The sequence below is a fragment of the Camelina sativa genome, chromosome 7 (genome assembly GCF_030686135.1).
Source record: "Camelina sativa cultivar CO46 ecotype springtype chromosome 7, ASM3068613v1".
In the NCBI taxonomy this organism is placed as follows: Eukaryota; Viridiplantae; Streptophyta; class Magnoliopsida; order Brassicales; family Brassicaceae; genus Camelina; species Camelina sativa.
The window spans coordinates 34,271,172-34,291,840 of NC_141886.1; the positions used below are offsets into that span (position 1 = coordinate 34,271,172).

Here is a 20,669-nt window from a genome sequence, read left to right on the forward strand (position 1 = left end):
TTGAAATTGAAAATCAAATTTATCAATATCATTGGTTGATGGAAGAATCGGGCCAAGAATAAATATCAGATCAATTAATGATTGGTCGGATTTTAATTCAGAATCAACTCTTAATGGTTTAATATTTGGTTTAATTCGGGTTTTGAAGTGTAAACCGATGTAACCAAGATTTGGGGAGATTTAAATATAAAACTTTTATTTTAGGGAGAACTAGGTGTAGAACGTTTGTTTGATGGATATATAGATCGAGGTCAAAGTTCGGGTTCTATCTGGCTAGATATGATAGTTATCGGGGGGGAAATAGCTCGTTTTCCCTAATTTTACATCCAGCCAACAACGTTGTTCTTATCTTCTGTCTAATTGTTTTATTCTCCAATGCACTTGTTGTAGTAGATCGTGTCCAATGTGAAAAATATTTCTACGTTTTTGCATTAATGGCTGCTGCACTGCACTAAATCACAAGGGAACTCACTTATTTTAATTACAACCTATGATAAAAAAGAGGAGAAAACAGTGTTGACGATTACCAAAAATTAGTAGTATAACATGTAAATCTAAGAGAAAAAGTCAGTGTAACGTTTTCAAGAAATCATAAATGTACACAACTTTGCCAAATCAGTGGCAGAAACAATCAAGTCTGTATAAAAATTAAACTAAAGTTCAGAATATTTGATGAGGGTTTTTTAACCAGTCTAATAACTACTGAAATTTCGAGTCAAATGTATTTGTTGGTGGTTACAGTTTACAAATAAGGACAAAATGAATTTAAAAAAAAACAAAGCAACAAGACAAGTCAGCTCCATTCCATTCTTCACTAATCACACTACCCATCTTTTACAATAATCACCTCTCTCTCTCTCTTTTCACAACAATAACTTGAAACAACTAGTCAGTCTCTCATTGCCCTTTAGCTTTGTTCTAGAGCCAACACACTACTACAGAGAGACTTGATTCAATAATTAAATCTGGTTTTTGGCTCTTCTTATAAACAACTAATGTCTCCAGGTCCCTTCTTATCTCCTCTCTCTATCTCTCTCACTCACACCATCTTCGATCCCTTATTCAAAACCCTAGATCGACGAATCTTATCATCTCTCTATTGTTGTTACAGTTCGTAGAGTCATGGCGTTAGCATCCACCACGTTGCCAACCAAGTCCGGATTATCTCTTTGGTGTCCTTCTTCTCCGTCTCTCGCTCGTCGATTTCCCGCTCGTTTCTCTCCGATCGGTGGTTCTAGAATCGCTCCTTCCAGAGGACTCGTCACTGCTTCCTTCGCTAACGAGAATCGCGAGTTAGTTTATTACATGACTCTCCCAAATTTTTGCGATAGATGAAATTTTTGTATATCCACCGGATTGAGTTTTTGACTTTTTTGTTTGTTAGGTTTGTGATTGTTGGTGGAGGGAATGCTGCGGGTTATGCTGCTCGGACTTTTGTTGAAAATGGTATGGCTGATGGTCGCCTTTGCATTGTCACCAAAGAGGTGACTCTCAATTCGATCCCTGAGTGTGTTTTCTAAATCAGTATCGCTTTTTGTTGGATTTGTTGTGGTTGTTTATGTTGGTGTTGTTGTTAAGGCTTACGCACCTTATGAGAGACCGGCTTTGACGAAAGCTTACTTGTTCCCTCCAGAGAAGAAGCCAGCTCGTTTACCTGTAAGCTTTGCCTACTTTAATGTTTAGTTTGATCAATTTGAGTGGTTTTTGTTAGTGCTATTGGTCTTAATTTTAGCCACACGAAACTTTTTGGATTGGGTTCTGGTAGATTGTGTAAAGTTTGGAGTGTTTTATTAATTGGAAGATTCGTATGGTTTTAGCTTTGCGGTTCTGTTTATATTGAGGGTGGATGTATATGCAGGGCTTTCATACTTGTGTTGGGGGTGGTGGAGAAAGGCAGACACCAGACTGGTATAAGGAGAAAGGAATTGAGGTAATTCTTCTTTAGTTTTGTTTTTTTTTCCAAAATATATGAATGGAAGTGGAAGTGTCGTTAGTTTGATTATTAGTCCAGCTCGGAATGTACATCAGTGAATTTGTGATCTTCTCTTGTGTCTTATTGATGCATTGTGTTTGAACAGGTTATATATGAAGATCCAGTGACGGGAGCTGATTTTGGAAAGCAAACCCTCACAACAGACACAGGGAAGCAGTTGAAATATGGATCCCTAATTATCGCTACAGGGTGTACAGCCTCAAGGTGAGTGAAAGTCGCATTATATTTGCAATGTATTGATTATAAACAACATTAGAGAAACTAGACCCCTTCTCGACCATGTCTATTCATACTACTGAATTTTATATGGCAGGTTCCCAGATAAAATTGGTGGGAACTTGCCAGGGGTTCACTATATTCGGGAGGTTGCAGATGCTGATTCGTTAATATCATCTCTGGTAAGCTAATGGCATTCTTACCAGTTATGTGATCTTAATTAAGTGTTGTACTATGTGTCCTTAGGAAACTTTTAAATTCCCTTGGTGACAAAATAACCTTCCAATATATGATACAGGGAAAGGCAAAGAAAGTTGTCATTGTTGGTGGTGGCTACATTGGCATGGAGGTTGCTGCGGCAGCTGTTGCGTGGAATCTAGATACAACGGTTACTATCCCTTTGACTTCAATCTTTAAATTGGGCTAGTAATGAAGCATAGTTTTAGTCATTCGCTGAGTAAAACAAAATTCCTTGAAACGTTCATATAATTTGCAAAACAGACGAACTAATTTAGAGCTGCTTTTGGGCTTCCCCTGTTGGAACAATAGATTGTATTCCCTGAAGATCAGCTTTTGCAAAGACTGTTCACTCCATCACTTGCTCAGAAATATGAAGAACTATACCGTCAAAATGGTGTTAAGTTTGTCAAGGTAAGATATCAACCTACGTCAATGCCTTAGACTGAAGCCTTCGCTTTCCTGCGAACCTAAGAATTTCAAGAACACAGTGAGTAAACTTAAGTTTCTTTTTCTTTTGAACAGGGGGCTTCGATAAATAACTTAGAAGCAGGTTCGGATGGGCGTGTATCAGCTGTTAAGCTTGCTGATGGGTCTACAATTGAGGCAGACACGGTATAGTTGTAGCTTAGCTTCACTTTTTTTCTTTCTAGAAAGATGCAACTTGAACAAATGTGATCATATGTAAACCGTGAAGGTTAATGAAATGCTGATTTTTGAACGACCTGCGTATCCGTACTGTACAGGTTGTAATCGGAATTGGAGCTAAGCCTTCTATTGGCCCCTTTGAAACTTTGTCCATGAACAAATCTATTGGAGGAATTCAGGTATTATTTACTAAACATCCGGATTCATTTTCCTAGATTAATCGGTTTTCAAAGTTAGAACTTCACAAGAAACTACATCATATGACCATACAATTAAAACTTTGATAAGAGCTCATCTTCAACCACAGGTCGATGGCTTGTTCCGGACAAGTACCCCTGGAATTTTTGCTATTGGAGATGTCGCAGCCTTCCCTTTGAAGGTACTTACTTTGCTGCCAGAGAAAACATGTTAAGCCACCAATCTTGTGACCTGTAAACTCATCATGTTATTGTCTGATGAACAGATATATGATCGAATGACTCGTGTTGAACATGTTGATCACGCCCGCCGTTCTGCACAACACTGTGTGAAATCGCTGCTCACAGCACACACTGACATGTAAGCTTCTTCAACCTGGCATAATCTGTAGACTTTCCGTGTATCTCTCAACAGATCTTCACCTATTAGTTCCTGTCTTACAAAAAACGTTGCAGGTATGATTATCTTCCATATTTCTACTCAAGAGTATTCGAGTATGAAGGCAGCCCAAGAAAAGTTTGGTGGCAGTTTTTCGGGGATAATGGTAAATCTCGTTAGTACACATTCCAGTTACTCAAAACAATATTTCCAGTGTATCTAAACAACTGATTCATAATGGCCAGTGGGAGAAACAGTTGAGGTTGGGAACTTCGACCCAAAAATCGCTACCTTCTGGATTGATTCTGGTAAGCCACACCTTCTACGTTTTCTCACTTCAGTTCCTACTCTTGAACCTTGCTCAAACACAAACCTTAGCAAATTAACTAACTTTGATGAGTAATTATCACATCAACAGGTAGGTTGAAAGGTGTTCTTGTAGAAAGCGGCTCTCCTGAGGTAAAGAGTCTTTTTTAGCATCTCCCTCGTTAACTTTCTGAATTAGCCAATCTTTAGAACATCATATGCTTCTTTAGATCTGCGAGACTAAAATTAGAATATTTTGGTCAGATTTTTGAAAAACGAGACCATTGCAATTACATCAGAATGGGTTTTGTTTTCATGTACTAATTGCTTCCATTGTTGTGTATATCTCTTAAAACAGGAGTTCCAGCTTCTCCCAAAGCTAGCAAGAAGCCAACCTATTGTCGATAAGGCAAAACTCGCCAGCGCATCTTCAGTCGAAGAAGCCCTCGAAATTGCTCAAGCCGCTCTACAGAGTTAGAGAGACAAACTTCATGGAGTTGTACTTTTTAGCTTTTGGGATTCAGAGAAACCAACCAACATCTTTTATTATTCTCGGTGAGAGTATTCATCTTTCCATTGGAAAAATGATTTTATAGAGAGTACTACTGTTGTCAATAATCTCCACGAATAATTTATAGCCTCTTTTTTTAAAAAGATAATCACATTTTGCTCTTTAGAGAGCTTCTTGTCTCTAATAAAATTCATACGAGAGGCGTGACATAGAGATCGTTTTGTCATATGATCGATCTATGGGTTTCATGGATCGTTAAAATATTTCATATAATTTCTTGTATCGATCCTTGTAATTGGTAAAAAAAATATATGGATTTGCAAAATCCTTCAGCCAAAGATGTGAAAAAATGTTGTGAATTTTTGCTCTTGTGCTTATTTATTCTTTCATGACCATATAAACTCTTTTCAAACTTTTCTGTGACATAATTGTTGAGAATTATTACAAGAGAGTATTTTTTTTATCTTATTATTTAACACCCTCGTTTTTTGTTTGGTTTAAATGCCCAACATTTTGGTTAGAAAAAGGGCTTTTGCGAGTTTTCTTGTTCTCGTGTTAGTGTTTAATGGAGGAGAAGGGTTAGGACTTAGGATAATGCAAACAAACGTATAATGTTGGTTAAACACCAATGAATGAACTTACTACTTGAGAAAAAGGCATTAACTTTAACAAACATAATCGACCGTCACACATCATCAGCACTTCTAGCTTAGAGCTTGTTGAGTAATAATACACAAAACAAAAAGTGAAAGCTGAAAATTCCACACGCATTTACATGAGATTGGGTACAATCATGTTCATGTACATATAGCAAATGTGTAATAGCAGATTTTCTTTTTGGTAAACTATATTTATAGCAGAATTGTTATGATTTTTACTTTGAAGAGTTTATTTACTTTCGTTCTGTGATACATAATTCAACACACTGTATACTTTTTTCTACATATCATGTAGCTACCAAGGACGACCATAACTCGATTATGACCGTATAAACTCTTCTCTAACTCGTTTTAAACTTTAATTTGACATAGTTCTTGGGATTAATAGGAGACACCATTGTTTCTTTTTAGTTTTGGAACAACCTCGGTTTTGTGGCTTACAGGTGTTAAAGAAAAAAGTGACTTTTCAGGACTCTTTATGCCAATAAAAGAAAAACGTGTAATGTTGGTTAAGCTAAAACCCAATTTATGCCAATAAAAGAAAAAGACATTGAAGGACTCTTTCACAAACTACAAATTTGAGATGGTATTATATGTACTTAATAATAATATAGAAAGGATTAGTAATTATCGACCGTCATACACTCATACATCATCAGCATTTACCAATCACCACCACACTTATACACACAAACAAGGAAACAAAAGAAAGAAAGTGAAATATGAAAAACCATACGCACTTATCGTGAGTGAACTCAACGTTCGTTTGTTTCAACTGAAGAAAGAAACCATTCTTATGTTTTTGGTGTAGGCGCGTGTGATATCTTACCAAACCTTTCCTTTTATAGAACTATCGCTTGTTTTTGTTTTCTCCAAATACATTCTTGTTGCTTTGACTTTTTGGTATATAATGCATCCAGTTGTTAGCATTTTGGAATAAACCATCGACATTTACAATTACTTCTCCCATCTTTTTCTGCTCTGTTTTCTTAAAAATGATGGTAGTTTTTAATGGGGTTTTAAATAAAAAATAACAGCTTTTTAATCTATATACAGTTTTGAGTCTTTTTAATCAATTAATGGTGTTAATTCTCATGCAATTTCTGCAGAAAATGCTTGTGGAGATGGGTGTTTATGACCATAAATCCATGGAGAAAATCGTGAAGAGTGTTGGTTGCTTACCCGGTAATTGAATATATCACATCAAATTATAAAGTATTTTTTTATTTGTTTCTTAAGCGTTTTTAAGAAAGATAAACAAACATTTAATCTTTTAATTACCTATATTGTACTATATGCTTTTTTCCTGCAAATCAAGAATAAGAAAACTCATTTTAAAGATTTGATATTTTGTTTATAGGGTACATGCCTTATATGGATTTGAAAGAAGGGACACTAATCGTGATTGGAGATGTTGATCCTGTGCAGATCGTTGCCAAACTCAGAAAGAAATGGGGAAAAGCCAATTTGACATTATTTGTACCTTGTGAGATTAGAGAAGTGAGGGAACGTGAAGCTCTGTTTAGATCTAACTTCGAAATTTGTGTTCCTACTCCTCATTCTGATCATATGGTCAATGATCACAAGCTAGGTTGTGTCATTTGCTAGAGTTGCAAGAAAAAAAGAAAAACAGACATAAAGGTAATTTACTATTTGGATTTGCTGGAATAATAAGTTCATCTTGATTACTGTCTAAAGACAATTATACTGATGAATGAGGATGAGTTAAAGTTGAACGTGGATACTTTTATTTCACCTTTATTTTAGCTGTGTTTGCTTGAGTAATTGTTTGCTCTTGAATCAATTCACTAATTTATGCCATCTTTTAAAGTAATTACAAAAAAAAACAAATAAATTTGTGAGAAACTGATCAGTGATCACTGTCCTACTCTTAAATAAGATGTTGAATTTTTTTTGTTGGAATTTAAAATACTATACACATAAAAATACATACAAATATAACATAAGCCAAAAGGACAAATAGATTTACAGATATGTTTGGTTAGCCATATTTCTAAAATAACGAATCGGCGCGTGGGATCCAATTTGTGTTACGGAGAGTATTATTATATTCTTAAGACAATACTAATGATGATGTGTAAACGTCACAAACTTTGACTACCATGTGAAGTTTTCTTGATAAGTTAATTTTATTGTTTTTTGTTTTTTTGTCAACCTTAATAAGTTAAAACTTATTAAAGGCCAAAACTCTTTTGGGGGATTTTCATGTGACGGGAAGACGAATTCAAAGGATTAATACTAGATCAATGAACTTCAGAAACTACAACTCAGAACTACAATACAAAAAGATTCTATTGTGTTTTTTAGTCACATAAATCAAACTTTTATGTGACATATAGCACAAGAAACCATCGTATACAACTCAAACTACTGATTGGTAAAAAAAATGCATGACTATATTTTGGGGAATTTTTCATGTTCTATCTCTTGTTGTTTATTGGAAGAAGAAGTACAAAATGCAAACACATAACATAATATATGGATGTTGGTACTAAAAAACAATTGATCAGAAAGAAAAAAAAACAATTGATGATGAAATTACCATATAAAGGGACAGTGGAAGAATCTTTGACAAAATAAAAACTTTTGAAATGGAAGTTACTAAATCTAGAAACGATCAATGATCAACGGACCACATCATGGGACCATTAAAGAGAAGAAATGTGCCAAAAGAACCACAGAAGAAAAATAAGTAGAGCGATGAAAAGAACCGACATCTCACGACTGAGTTCCACGCTCTTGTCTTTATACTCAAGAAAACATTTTGTTCAACACAAACCACTCTGATAGCTTTTGCGAGGAGACTGTGAAAATATATTCCTCTGTTTTTCCCTAAACCCATTTAATGTGGCAGTTTGTTATTTGGGATATAAAAGCATCTACTTTCTTAGGTTTTAGCATAAAAAAACCATCAACTTTTTACTGTTCTCATCTTCTTCTCTGTTCTACACAAGAAAAAAAAAAAAAATGAAGGTAATGTTTTTGTTTTGTTTTGAAGTACTAAAAAAATGAGTTTTTTTTTTGTTGTTGTTGTAATAGACTTGTTGGAGGAGTGTTTTGATTAATGGTACTGGTTCTTTCTCTACAGAAAATGGTGGTGACGATTAGTGTGTACGATGAGGGATCAACGGAGAAAGTGATGCGTACTGTTGCTAGCTGCTCAGGTCATTTTTACATCACCATTCTCTTCTGATTCTTGCCTTGTTCATGAAGTTTTATTTTTATTAAAAAGACAAAGCTTTTCATTACACATTTACACAAACAACACTCTGTTTTATTTTTTTTTGAGATTCTTCATGGATCAATTGAAACCCAAAAAGTAAGATTTTTTTATTACAAAAAAGCAAAGCTTACAGAAAACAACACTCTGTTTTATTTTTTTTTGAGATTCTTCATGGATCAATTGAAACCCAAAAAGTAAGATTTTTGATTACAAAAAAGAAAAGCTTTCGATTACTCACATTCCCTGTTCTTGAGATCCTTAATGGTATTTATTTGAAACCCTCAAAAATTGAATTTTTCTTCTGTTTATGAGAATTTATTATGAAAGTAGTTAAAGCTACACTTTTTTTTTTGAGATTCTTCATGGATATGATTTGATGGCTTAAAAAATGATTTCGATTTGTGTCTGTTTCAAGGATTTGCTGGAATAATAAGTTCACTCTGTAATTAGGGTTCTTTATAGATTCGAGTTTGCGTGTGAGTTTGAGAATTTGTTCATAAGCTTTGAATACTCATAAGTGTCATACGCTCTGTTTTTGGATTTCTATATACGTTATATGAATTGTAATGATGAAATCTAAGAACTAACCCCACCTTGATCGTCGTAAGTCTCAAAGCCCAAATCTTTTACATTTTCTTTTTTCAGGAATTACTGGTATAACCATGGATCCGAAGGAAGGAAAACTAACGGTGACCGGGGAGTTTGACGAGTTGCAAGTTATGAAAAAACTTAAACGGAAATGGGACAGTGCAAAAATGGCGAGTTTTGGCCCGTTCGATGCCAAGAAAGAAGCTGAAGCGGCTGAGAAGAAGAAGAAGGAAGAGAGTGAACGTGAAAGAATGGAAGCTCTATACCGGTCTCACCGGGAAACACCTCTCTGTCCGATTCCGATTCACCATCATCACAGCACTATCGTGTGTGATCATGATCACCAAGGCTGTGTAATCTCCTAAGAGTTTAGGGGAAGAAAACAAAAGGGAAATGGTACACTTTCTGATGTCTTAAGTCTCTTAGAAGGTGGAGTTTATATTTTACTATTGTTCTAATCGACAGATTTTAGTTGTGTTAACTCAAGGATTTTATAGTTAACTGCTATATCTACTTCACTTAAGTTTTCAAGACCAACAATTGTATCAAAATTTTCATGTGGTGAAAGTCTGAAGATGAAAATGACAGACTAAGAAAATTGCGTCACAAGGAACTTGCAGTCAAAGACACAGTTTCCAGTTTTATTCAAACTTGACCAAAACAACTAGGAGTCACAATGAATCATCATCATCGAAATATGATAAAGACTATCTTTGCTTCTAGGACATGATTAATAAGCCTCTAAAGGGTGATACTCTTTTAAGTGTAAATTTACAATCAAAAGTTTGTTTTTTTCTTACAAGATGAGACTTATGATACAGAGCTAATTTTTTACTTCTATTTCTTCATGAGGAGAATGACAGTGTGAGCTGCAATGCTTCTGTTTTCTCCGAGGCTATCAACTTTCTCGTGGGTTTTGGCTTTGAGGTTTACAACAGAAGGATCAGCTCCAAGTAGCTTGGACAGATTGGTACGGATTGTCTCCTTGTGCGGACTTATCTTTGGTCTCTGTAGAATCAATGTCGCGTCTAGGTTTCCAATTTCGTAACCTGCCTCATCCATGAGTCTCACCTGAAACACAAATACAAGCAAAACCTTGTTTCAAGTTCATTGAATCACATTCTTCATACCGACAAGTGATCATCATTTAAAGTTCAAAACTTTGATTTCACATAACTCTCATTCATGCAATCAACATTCACAGTCAATCATGGTTTTGAACCTTAACAAACACATTATACTAAACCTGACCCCTAATCTAAAAGGCCAGACAAGAAAGAAACTCAATGGCATCAACCTTGAGTACCCATAATTAACATACGTTGCCTCATAAATGTAAAAAATACAAGACTTGTTCTGTAATTCCTCATCCCAAGAGAGAGAGTGAACTTTAACCTAAAAGCCGAGTTATGCCAAGCCTTTGCAAGATAATAAAACTGATGAATGCAAATGCATGAGCGACAAGATTCTACACACCATTATTCAGTGATCAGAACAAATTTATAACCTATACGATCTCCACATAATGTACTCAAACTCAAAGAGAGTATTACAGAGCCTTCATCAACTTCTAACGAACTGAGTAAATTCCATTAACCTATGGATCTAGCTTCAGTTCTGAATAATAACCACAGGCTTAAAGACAGAGCTATGCTTAGCTGGGGAGGTATAAGCTTATCTTTGCATACACAATTTTAACACAAAATTGAACATCTCAAAGGTAAGCTAAGAAAAAAACAGCTTACAGCTTCTTTGATGAAGACAGATGAAGCAGCTCCTTTCCATTTAGGATCAGAATCAGGGAAGATCTGACCTATATCAGGAAGCCCTAGTGCTCCCAAAATCGCATCCACTACACAATGAAGCAACACATCGCCTACACCAACAAGTTCAAATCTAAAACCTTAAATCTACTCTTAACTTCAACAGAATCAACAAGACGAATTGACCAATCGGGAAAATGTTTTACCATCGGAGTGAGCTTCGCAGCCTCTATCGTGAGGAATATCAATCCCGCCGATGATCAGAGGGTAACCTGGCTCTAACCGATGCAGATCGAAACCGTGACCGACTCGAAACGGAAGCGTTTTGGTTGATTTCTTCGAAGTCACCGGTTCATCATTGACGCCGACGGCGGAAGAAGCCGAGATTGAAGGACGGCATGATAACGAAAGAGACTTCTCCGGTCTACGGAAACAGATCTTCGTCGCCGGGAGAAGAAGGGGTGTTTTGGTAATTCGAGAATGAAACAAAGAAGAAGACAGTAGAAGAAGCTGAGTAGAAGAAGTAGCCATAGCCAAATTCTTCTCCGATTTGAAGTCAATCTGCAAATTTTTTAATTTGTTGTCTTTATTTTTTGTTTTTCTTTATTTTAAAATATCATAAATGTTTGTTGTGGGCTTTTATTGGGCTTTTCTTTACTATAGCCCATATTAAATCTGATTAACCCTTGACCGTCGATCTGGTTACATCTCCACTGCAGTTTACTAAAGGCCGCGTCGTAGAGAATTACTCCTCGTTACTTCTTCTGCTTTAGGTCTTCATCTTCTTCGGTTTTCCCTAAACTCCCTCGCCCACTCTTCTCTTCCGCACCGCTTTTAAAAAAAACGGCGACGCATTGTTTTTAATCGATCGCCGGATAATTAGAAGAGAAGATGGCGGCGCCGGAGGCTCCGGTTAAGTATGTCGGAATCTGTAAGGAATCCGCTGCTTTCCGGCTCATGAAATCGATGGTGAGTAAGAGTAAATTCTTCTCTAGTGATCTTTAATGTGTGTGTGTAGAGATTTTTGATAAAGACCTAATTTGTTCTGGATTGGTGGTTTTGTTTTAGGGTTGGGAAGAAGGAGAAGGACTTGGTAAAGATAAGCAAGGCATCAAAGGTTATGTGAGAGTTAAGAACAAACAAGATACTTCTGGTTAGTTTCTTCTTCTTCTTCTTAATGGAGATTAGAGATTTTAATTTCTTTGCTTTGGTGATTGTGAAGCTGTGGAATTTAGATTAGAGGAAACTTAAATAACGCTTCGTTGCACAATTACCCAATAAAAACATTGATTTCTGCTTTTTGGGAGGAAATGTGTGTGTACTTAGTTTAGTTTAGCTAATAGGTGTATGTAATTTGGTGAATGTGATCTTGTGGCTCTAAGATAGAGCTACTTTATACCCAATATTTTCTGTTTTTGGGGATGCATCTATAGTTTATGTTATAGGACTGAAAAATTGAAAATGTTGGAGCAGGTGTTGGTGTTGATAAGCCAAATCCATGGGCATTTGATACAACTCAGTTCGATAACATTCTCAAGAAATTGAAAGTGGTAATGGTTGTGTACATCTTTTCTTTTTTAACTAATCTCTTTGAAAAAAATTGGAAGCGGGTTTTATTCTTAATTTTGTTTTGTTTGTTATTTGCAGCAAGCAGCACCTATCAAGACTGGCAAGGATGATGATGGTAAAACTACTTCTTAGTAACTTCAGTTCTTTCTTTCTTTCTTTATTATTGACGTAGTTAGTTTAATCTTCCTAATATTTGTGTTTCTGTGGCATATGGTAGGTTCGGATGACGAAGATGAAAGTGCAGATGGTGCCAAATCTGAGCCTGCCAAGTTGAAGATTGTTGCTAAAGCCACTCGTCCACAAGGAAGGTATAAACGTAGAGAGAAAGGGAAGCTTGTCAATTCTTACTCATCTAAAGATCTTGAAGGAATACTGGTAAGCTTGCTATCATTCTTTTATCCGTTCATGACCAGGTTTCATGTCTATTAGCATTACTCATAACTTCTACATATTGTTATTTTTGCATAATTTCAGGATTTTCTCTGCTATGACTATTATGTAAAGAAATTGCGTTAGGAAAATAAGACTCTAACTTAGGCTATATTATTTAATTGTTTTGTAGGTTAAGCGAACTGAAGAGCCTTCTACTGCGGTTTGTGACATAGCCGATACTATGGAGATTGAAATTATATCTGAGGATAAACATGCTACTGTTAAAGGTGATTAGATTGTACCCAAATCTTGAATTTGGTGTGACTTTTTCATTGAGCTGATAAATGTATGGATCTTTTGGGCTGAACAGAAGAGAAAATTGAAGAACCTTCTTCGGACTGGTGGGGAAATAAATTCGGGTTTGTCTCAGGCGGTCTTCTTGGGGCCAAGTCAGGAAAAAAGAAATTAAAGGCTAGCGAGAGAAAAATGTTTAGTGAGAATGATCAAGAGAATCTTTACAACATGGTTCAGGTATGTTTGTTTGTCTCCGTCCACTCTTCTGTCCAAGCTGTTTGTGGAATAGAGGTTGCCATCTAACATCTTGATGCCGTGAACATGTCATGTAGGATAAAGCTACGGCTGGAAAACAAGGACTGGGTATCAAAGACCGGCCAAAGAAAATAGCCGGTGTTCGTTACGAAGGGAAGAAAACATCTTTTGATAACAGTGATGATGATGCTGATGATGACGAAGAAGAGGAAGAAGAAGAAGAAGAAGAGAGTGAAGAAGATGAGGACAAAGTTTCTGTTATCGAAAAATCTCTTCCTGTGAAAAGGAAGCACGATGAAATTGTTGAACCCAAATTCAAGTTAAAGAACCTCTGCAAGCAGATTCTTAAAAAGGTTTGTTGTCATTTTGCTTAAAACAGTAATTGTAAACTTCTATAACATCTCAGTATCCCACTCATGACTTATATGTATATGTGCAAAAACATTTGTCAGGATGCTGGTAGTGGTGGATCAATGAAGCTCAAACAGCTAAAATCTCTGATCGATGAACAAGCACCAGCAGTTCTCTCAAAGTTCTCGTCAAGAAAAGATGCTATTGCTTACTTGAAACTTAAGGTAAATACAAATCTTAGTTTATCTTATGCCAAATCCTTTTATAAATTTGTTGGATGTGGGAGAGATTAAAGAAATGTGATCTTTGAGTTATTAAACGAAGCCAGTTTTGTATGTTTACTAATGTTGTACTAACTTTTTTTGTGGCAGCTGGAGCGAAGTGGGAAGTTTGTTGTGGAGGGAAAGAAGATTAGTCTTGTATCAAGCAAGAAGTGAGCACATTTTTGGTTGAAATTATCATTATACCTGCATAGGAGAGTGGAGATTAGGACAAATTTTGTTACTCAATCATCACGATGCCATATGTAAACAAAGATTATCCCTTCAATTTGGAAATTTTGATTTGTTTGTAATCTATTAATACATTCTATGGGCATTAAACTCGACACTAATAAGTTACTCTCTCTCTTATATTTAGAAAATCTTCCATGTTGTTTGAAGTGTTATATGTATTTGCCCTGCACGATCTTTGTAGCTATATATTTACCGAGATAATCATAACCATGACAATACAGAGCTTCAATTTCGGCTCTTTTACCAGTTTGAACCATGAGTGACAACTCGTCTCTGTAGTTATCCTGGTCAGAAAGTAAATACAGTATCAGAATCAATTGTGGTATAAATGATTGATTATACATTCGTTGCTTCCACTTGAACATTACTACTGATCTCTGGTTATAATGATCAGTTAGTTTACCTGCAAGATTTTGGAGGACAATAAGCTTTTAGCAATCTGTGAGTCCTTTGGCTTTAAGGGAACCAAAGACTCTTCTGGTATCAGATTCAGATCATCTCCTCGGAGTCCAATCCACTTCACATTGCAAGCTAAAGAGGATGCACAAACTATCATTACAGACAGAGACTTGGAAATATATTTGGTGCAAACAGGTAAGTCTTTACCATATCTGTATGCTTCAAGACCCATCCCTATGCTTCCAAACTTGAAGGTGCATAGTATAGCTAACCCAGCTGGATTCCTGACCTCTCTCATATATGAACTTATGAGCACCAAACTATTATCTAAACAAAGAGGAGGATGCTTATTCATGCTTACCAATCTACTAGAGCAAGAATTGGCAGATCAGGAAAAGTTGTGCTCAACCGATGAACGAAAAACCTAAAAGATTCAACATCCAAGCTACTCAATATCAATGACTAGGATTGCAAGCATGGTTTTGTAACAAAGTTAAGAGCTTCGACCTTGTGGCAATATCAGGATACCCTTTCGCAGTGATGAACACGCAAGGAATGTGATTGAACACACGATCTTCCACAAGCCGATGAAATATCGCATGCTAAAAAACAGATTCCGGGAGTGAGTTATGAGCAATTATGGCATCTTTCTTACATATGCTTTGATTGGATGAAGAAGATACCTTTTCCACAATAATGATATACCGAGCATCACTTCTCATAATGGTGTTGTCTAGCAAATTCAAGTCTCCGGTTATAGCAAAACCTGAAGAACCACAAGCTGAACAATCTACAGCTTCCTTACCTGGTTCCTGAGTGTGAATAAAGAAATAGTCAGAGATCACAATGTGAGCTAGAAAGAAACACAAAGATTCATCGAAGAACTGGCACAGAGCAACGAGATCGACTACATTACTCACTTGTAGAAATAACCTTCCAGCAACAAGACCTCTGCTAGAAGCCATAATCCCAAGACTGTATCTACTGCAACGTAGAAGTGCTACCACATCTGTTTAACCAGCAAAGCAGGAAACAAAATCAAAACCCAAAAAAAATCATCAATCCAAATGAAAACAAGCATAACGTGTGACTTTGGATTAACCTTGGACAGTTCTGTTAACTTCAATCTGAGATGAAAAATAGTCAGGTGAATCACAAAGCAACTTATAAAACAGCTCTCTTTGTGTCACTCGTTTCTCTAGAAGCAGAATCTGAAAGCACATTTCCATAACTTTCCACACTGTGTTTTCAATAATAAAATCAGAAACATTACTTACACTCATACAATTCCAATCAAAGATTAATATAAAACGCACAAGAGAGACATTAAGCAATTAAATTACCACGAACAAAAGCTTTAGCTGTTTTAGCATTCGTCAATGAAGTCTTAGTAAACGAAGTAGAGAGGAATATATATGAAACATCTGTGAGTACGCCTTCGTTTATACAGCTATTGCTTCTCTTCCTATTTATCTGTTCTTCCCCCAAAACACAAAAACCCCAGAAAATCTCAGATTCCGATAACGTTATAACGCGAATTCTAAGAAACTTTGATTTAAGTAGTACCAGGGAGAGATCGGAGATGGCTGGATCTGGAGAATTCAAAACTCGGAGGAGATTGAGTACAGAGACTTCGATTCTAGCACGAGCCTGTTGTAACAACAAACGAGCTTCGATTTCAATTTAGAAACAGACGAGGACTCGACAAAGGGAAGAAGATTCGATAAAACTAACTTCGTGAGGGAGAAGGATATCAGCGTAAGAGAGGTGTTGATCGGAGAAGAACTTCATCGATGAGATTCCTCCTGAAGATTCCTCCATTTCCAGAGATTTTTTTTTTTCCGATTCCAATTTTTTTTTTTTGAAATTTAATTTGAATTTGATTGAGAGAGAGAGAGAGAGAGAGAGAGAGAGGCGGGCAATAAGTTTCAGGATTTTAGATTTGCACTGTATGTCGTTTCAAGTATAAGAAAACGGCATGCAGTTCATGAATCTTTTCACGGAACATCATTCATCTTATGTGGATCCGATTAGTAAAATAACTCATACAATATATACAGTAGGATGAACCGGAAGATACACGTAGTCGTGCAAAAAGAAGAAATATTTTTTTTAAAAAAAAATCGATCTATTATAACATTTGTTTTTGTTTTTTTTATAGTTATATGAAGTATGACAAGCTTCCACGTGCATTGGATATATGAGTGTTTGTGTATGTTAATGATGCTGATCCTATTTGGGTTTATTCGACCGGTCAAAGCAAAGAGATCATTCTTAACAACCACAACCACACTAATTTTGCTTTAAGTTCGGTTATCCGTATTTAATGCCCAACATTTTAAGCGACTTCATGATTTCTGCAAGTTTCATCAAGGATAAATCATTAGTTAATTTGATTCTACAATTTTTTTATATATGTATCATATCTCAGCATAGTATGGGTGGACGACGAAACGAAGAAACTTTGAGAAAATAAATTTTGAAAATATTTGAATTGACCATAATCTAAGTCCTTTGAATCTATTTTTAACTCGCGACTCGGTGGAATCTAGTACCAGATCAATGTTATATACAAATTAACCACAATGTTGCATGGTGAACGTATCATTTGCAAAATGGAACTAATGTCCTAACTATTGCGTATAATTCTAATGGTACGTAGTTCATTATCGAGCATTACAAACAAAAAAGGGATTTTAATATCATAGAGAACATGGACTATACATGTAAAGTTACTTTAAATTAATTAATCTCAATTTTAGCTTTATTTTCAATCCAACCAAATGTCCATTTAAGGCTCAAGAGCGTGCGTACGACGTCATCATATACAAGTATGGGGTTGGTATACTATATTTAACCACACGTATGAAATGAGAATAAAATAAAAAGTAATTAGTTATATTATTTTACCTGTTACATGGAAATTTATAAGCTAATTATTAAGCCTTTACCAAACATTCCTTTTGTCATTGGGAAGACATAAACAAAACTTAATTTGACCATAAATATAATTTGATTTCAGGTCAGGTGATCGGTTTTTATATATGAGACATGGCATATGGATAGTCTTTGACATGAAGTTAAAATTTTGATCAATCATCATAATTTACATAATAAACAAAAGTCAAATACCTATTATTGTTTCCGTAATATTAGTTTATCTATATGACCAAACTATCCTCAAATGTATAAGACCATTCATATATATAGACCGCACCATCTCTATCAACATTACTTTAATTTTAATATAAATAAATAATAAATACTATCTACATTTCAAAAGATAGAGTTAAGTAAAAAATGAAATGTTATAGAACATACATTTTGTATATACAGTATGTTTTAATATATTATTCTAAAAAAAGGTATATAGATCCAAAAACGTTGTAAAGGAGAAAAAGAGATATATAGCTAGGAAAAGGAGGAGAGACCAAGGCAGTTGAACAAAAAAAAGTTAGGTGAATATAGTTGGCCTCAAATATTATACCCTTTTACTCATTCTTCCTCTTTCCTCCCTACATATATCCTTGTAACCTTTTCTCTCCTGATCTTCTCCTTCTTCCTATTATGCAAATTAACATATATTTACATATACGTAGTCATCAGAGAGGGAGAGAGCGAGAGATCTAGATAGTGAAAAGTTTCCTAATCAATGGAAGGGGTTGACAACACAAATCCGATGTTAACCCTAGAAGAAGGCGAAAACAGCAATCCTTTTCCTTCCTTTGATGACAAAACCTTGATGATGATGGCTCCTTCGTTAATGTTTCCCGGTGATGCAGGTCCATCTTCTTCTTCTTGTTCTCCAGCAAGTTTCCATCTATCTGCTCAGCCGGAGAACTTTCAGGGAGGTGGAGGAGAGATGGGAGGATTAGTGAGTAATGATAGTGATCATAGTAATAAGAATTGCAATAAAGGAAAAGGAAAGAAATCTCCGGCAATGCAGAGGATAGCGTTTCATACGAGGAGTGATGATGATGTTCTTGATGATGGTTATCGTTGGCGAAAGTACGGTCAGAAATCTGTAAAGAACAATGCTCATCCCAGGTTCTTCTTTTACGAATTTATTACATTTATTAGTGTGTTTAAAAATAAATATGACATCGTTACATATACATATTAGTTATGTTTAAAAATAAATATAAAGTAGATATAGGAATTGACCTATACTTACATATACACATGCACACTCTGTTGGTCACGTGTATTATTAGTTGGGAAACATTTGTTTAACAACCTAAACGATCCAAGTCATCATTTTGAGTTAGTACGGTTGCAATACGTTATTGCTTGTGTCTTGGAATTTAGAGCGTTCATTTCGTATTGTTTATATAAACAGATCCCTGAATTATATGTAACCAAAAATATTATTTGATTACTCATTTGAAATTATAAAAATAATTATTGCAGGAGCTATTACAGATGTACATACCACACATGCAACGTGAAGAAACAAGTGCAAAGATTAGCAAAAGATCCAAACGTTGTTGTAACAACCTACGAAGGTGTTCATAACCATCCTTGTGAGAAGCTCATGGAGACTCTTAGTCCTCTCCTTAGGCAACTTCAGTTCCTCTCCAGAGTTTCTGATCTGTGATTTGAATGTTAACTAGTGGTGTAATTATTTAATTATGCTTTAATCGCTCTATTGAGCCCTCATCTCCCAAGAGATAAAATGTATAGAACAAATTTGAGATCATAGGTGTTTATGTTTATTCCGATGATTTGTGTTTGCTTTTGATTTGTGTCTAATTGTCTCCTTGTTGTGAATTGATTGTTTAGTTTTAGCCTTTTAGGTGTGAACGATCATATTTAGACATTTACTGGACCATTTTTAAATTTAGAAAATGTTTGGCGTCATTGTGTGAATGTCAAAACATTTTTTTTTTTAAAAGCATGATGTTAAAATCAATAATATTATAAACTATATGATTTTTTTTTTTAAAAGCATGATGTTAAAATCAATATTATTGAAAGCATGAATGTTAAAATCAATATTTTAAAAGCATGATGTTAAAATCCCTCCTTAATTACCAACGAAACAATAAAATATTTATTGACAAATAGAAAATAAGTAATTATTTTAATTCATTAATTCTTTTTTTAGTTTTTTATTGACAATAAATAAATAATTAACTGTATTAGAAATTAAATGATGTAAAGCAATTTACATAAGTGACTTCTAATTCTCCCTAGTGTAAATTAACATCAGTTTTTATTGATGTGTATCATATTAGAAAAATGATTTTATTAAAAATTGATAGATTCATCAATTTTCTAAATGATGTGAATCTATAATTTAGATCATTTTTTTAAAAAGTGATACAAACGAATAATAATTAAGTATTTAATTGATGTCAAATTAGTTAATTAAATCATCACTTAAATAACTGATGTTAAATCATATTTATTTGTTTCATTTTTAAATAACTAATTTAAAACAACATTAATTAATTTTGTGACATAATTTAAGTGATACAATACATTCATTTTTTTGTAGTGTATCGATCGTCTACTCAACGAAATGGATCGTTTTGTCTTCTTCTTAAGATTTGTCTTCTTGGCTGCGAGAAGCAAGTCCTTGATCTTCTCATTGTATATCTCCAACACCGAAACTTGCAACTTGTACTTCAGCCTTGTGCACCCAAAGACTCACTGGTTTCAAAGAGTTGTTCAAGAGATCGAGGGAGCTGTCCTTTTTGTCGTGGCCTTCCCATCATTGTGTAGGTTTTTCCTGACCCCATTTGACCATATGCGAATATGCAAACTTGTAGTTACATACAAAGGAATCAGTCAAAGTAGTGTTGTGACAAGAGCTATCAGTGGAGAAGCACGTTTTCTATATACAAAATAAGCAAAACAAGGAAGAAAGTATTCATGATATGCATTATTAGGGGAACAACAAATGTTTTAGTGATAGCAACATCTGGACCTAATGTATCACTTTCTTAGAAATATTGAATTCACTCTCGCTGCAAAACTAGGAAAGATGAGCAATCGATTGTACAAATTTGGTCCGACAAAATGTTCACAAACACCAAACATCTTGAAGTGTCCTTCTTACCAAGGTTGTGAAAATATGATTCTCTTTGTTAGTCATGATCCAAATATGGGCAATGAGGATAGAGATGCAATAAGAATTAAGTAAATTGAGAATGAAAATAGTATTAATT

General features: G+C 35.1%; 7 protein-coding genes across 9 annotated transcripts; 5 read left to right on the forward strand and 2 right to left on the reverse strand.

Annotated features, from left to right (window-relative positions):
* The first annotated feature begins 727 nt into the window (after positions 1-727).
* Positions 728-4,676, forward strand: LOC104704015 (monodehydroascorbate reductase, chloroplastic/mitochondrial). The gene is made up of 17 exons (XM_010420129.3): positions 728-1,005; positions 1,112-1,292; positions 1,385-1,484; positions 1,579-1,656; positions 1,859-1,930; positions 2,079-2,197; positions 2,307-2,391; positions 2,508-2,597; positions 2,759-2,860; positions 2,972-3,061; positions 3,193-3,273; positions 3,402-3,473; positions 3,558-3,652; positions 3,748-3,836; positions 3,916-3,978; positions 4,089-4,129; positions 4,335-4,676. The coding sequence occupies exons 1-17, from the start codon at positions 996-998 to the stop codon at positions 4,452-4,454; spliced, it is 1,488 nt and encodes a 495-aa protein (XP_010418431.1). The 5' UTR covers positions 728-995; the 3' UTR covers positions 4,455-4,676.
* Positions 4,677-6,039: 1,363 nt separating this feature from the next.
* On the forward strand, positions 6,040-6,888 carry LOC104704016 (Heavy metal transport/detoxification superfamily protein). Of its 2 annotated transcripts, XM_010420132.2 has the most exons (3): positions 6,040-6,147; positions 6,256-6,331; positions 6,507-6,888. In XM_010420132.2, the coding sequence occupies exons 1-3, from the start codon at positions 6,142-6,144 to the stop codon at positions 6,752-6,754; spliced, it is 330 nt and encodes a 109-aa protein (XP_010418434.2). In that variant the 5' UTR covers positions 6,040-6,141; the 3' UTR covers positions 6,755-6,888. The 2 variants fall into 2 exon arrangements, with proteins under 2 accessions (XP_010418434.2, XP_087313794.1); XM_087457668.1 differs by lacking the exon at positions 6,040-6,147 and having other exon boundaries at positions 6,226-6,331.
* Positions 6,889-7,844: 956 nt separating this feature from the next.
* Positions 7,845-9,515, forward strand: LOC104704017 (Copper transport protein family). The gene is made up of 3 exons (XM_019227514.2): positions 7,845-8,140; positions 8,256-8,331; positions 9,036-9,515. Exons 1-3 carry the CDS (start codon positions 8,135-8,137, stop codon positions 9,341-9,343), a joined length of 390 nt encoding a protein of 129 aa, XP_019083059.2. The 5' UTR covers positions 7,845-8,134; the 3' UTR covers positions 9,344-9,515.
* Positions 9,516-9,705: 190 nt separating this feature from the next.
* On the reverse strand, positions 9,706-11,327 carry LOC104704018 (2-C-methyl-D-erythritol 2,4-cyclodiphosphate synthase, chloroplastic). Its single transcript, XM_010420134.3, has 3 exons — positions 10,948-11,327; positions 10,724-10,854; positions 9,706-10,049 (listed from the first exon to the last, which is right to left on the reverse strand). Exons 1-3 carry the CDS (start codon positions 11,270-11,272, stop codon positions 9,816-9,818), a joined length of 690 nt encoding a protein of 229 aa, XP_010418436.1. The 5' UTR covers positions 11,273-11,327; the 3' UTR covers positions 9,706-9,815.
* A 148-nt stretch (positions 11,328-11,475) lies between these two features.
* LOC104704020 (G-patch domain-containing protein 1-like) lies at positions 11,476-14,243 on the forward strand. Its single transcript, XM_010420136.3, has 10 exons — positions 11,476-11,710; positions 11,810-11,894; positions 12,215-12,291; positions 12,389-12,425; positions 12,528-12,685; positions 12,873-12,969; positions 13,053-13,213; positions 13,309-13,584; positions 13,684-13,806; positions 13,954-14,243. The coding sequence occupies exons 1-10, from the start codon at positions 11,633-11,635 to the stop codon at positions 14,017-14,019; spliced, it is 1,158 nt and encodes a 385-aa protein (XP_010418438.1). The 5' UTR covers positions 11,476-11,632; the 3' UTR covers positions 14,020-14,243.
* Positions 14,108-16,390, reverse strand: LOC104704019 (meiotic recombination protein SPO11-2). 2 transcript variants are annotated; one of them, XM_010420135.2, is made up of 11 exons: positions 16,231-16,386; positions 16,063-16,146; positions 15,840-15,969; positions 15,599-15,736; positions 15,417-15,505; positions 15,180-15,308; positions 15,004-15,098; positions 14,858-14,920; positions 14,704-14,780; positions 14,501-14,628; positions 14,108-14,381 (listed from the first exon to the last, which is right to left on the reverse strand). In XM_010420135.2, the coding sequence occupies exons 1-11, from the start codon at positions 16,315-16,317 to the stop codon at positions 14,247-14,249; spliced, it is 1,155 nt and encodes a 384-aa protein (XP_010418437.1). In that variant the 5' UTR covers positions 16,318-16,386; the 3' UTR covers positions 14,108-14,246. The 2 variants fall into 2 exon arrangements, with proteins under 2 accessions (XP_010418437.1, XP_087313795.1); XM_087457669.1 differs by having other exon boundaries at positions 14,501-14,780; positions 16,231-16,390.
* A 1,648-nt stretch (positions 16,391-18,038) lies between these two features.
* LOC104704021 (putative WRKY transcription factor 56) lies at positions 18,039-19,356 on the forward strand. The gene is made up of 2 exons (XM_010420137.3): positions 18,039-18,543; positions 18,907-19,356. Exons 1-2 carry the CDS (start codon positions 18,149-18,151, stop codon positions 19,091-19,093), a joined length of 582 nt encoding a protein of 193 aa, XP_010418439.1. The 5' UTR covers positions 18,039-18,148; the 3' UTR covers positions 19,094-19,356.
* Positions 19,357-20,669: the final 1,313 nt, after the last annotated feature.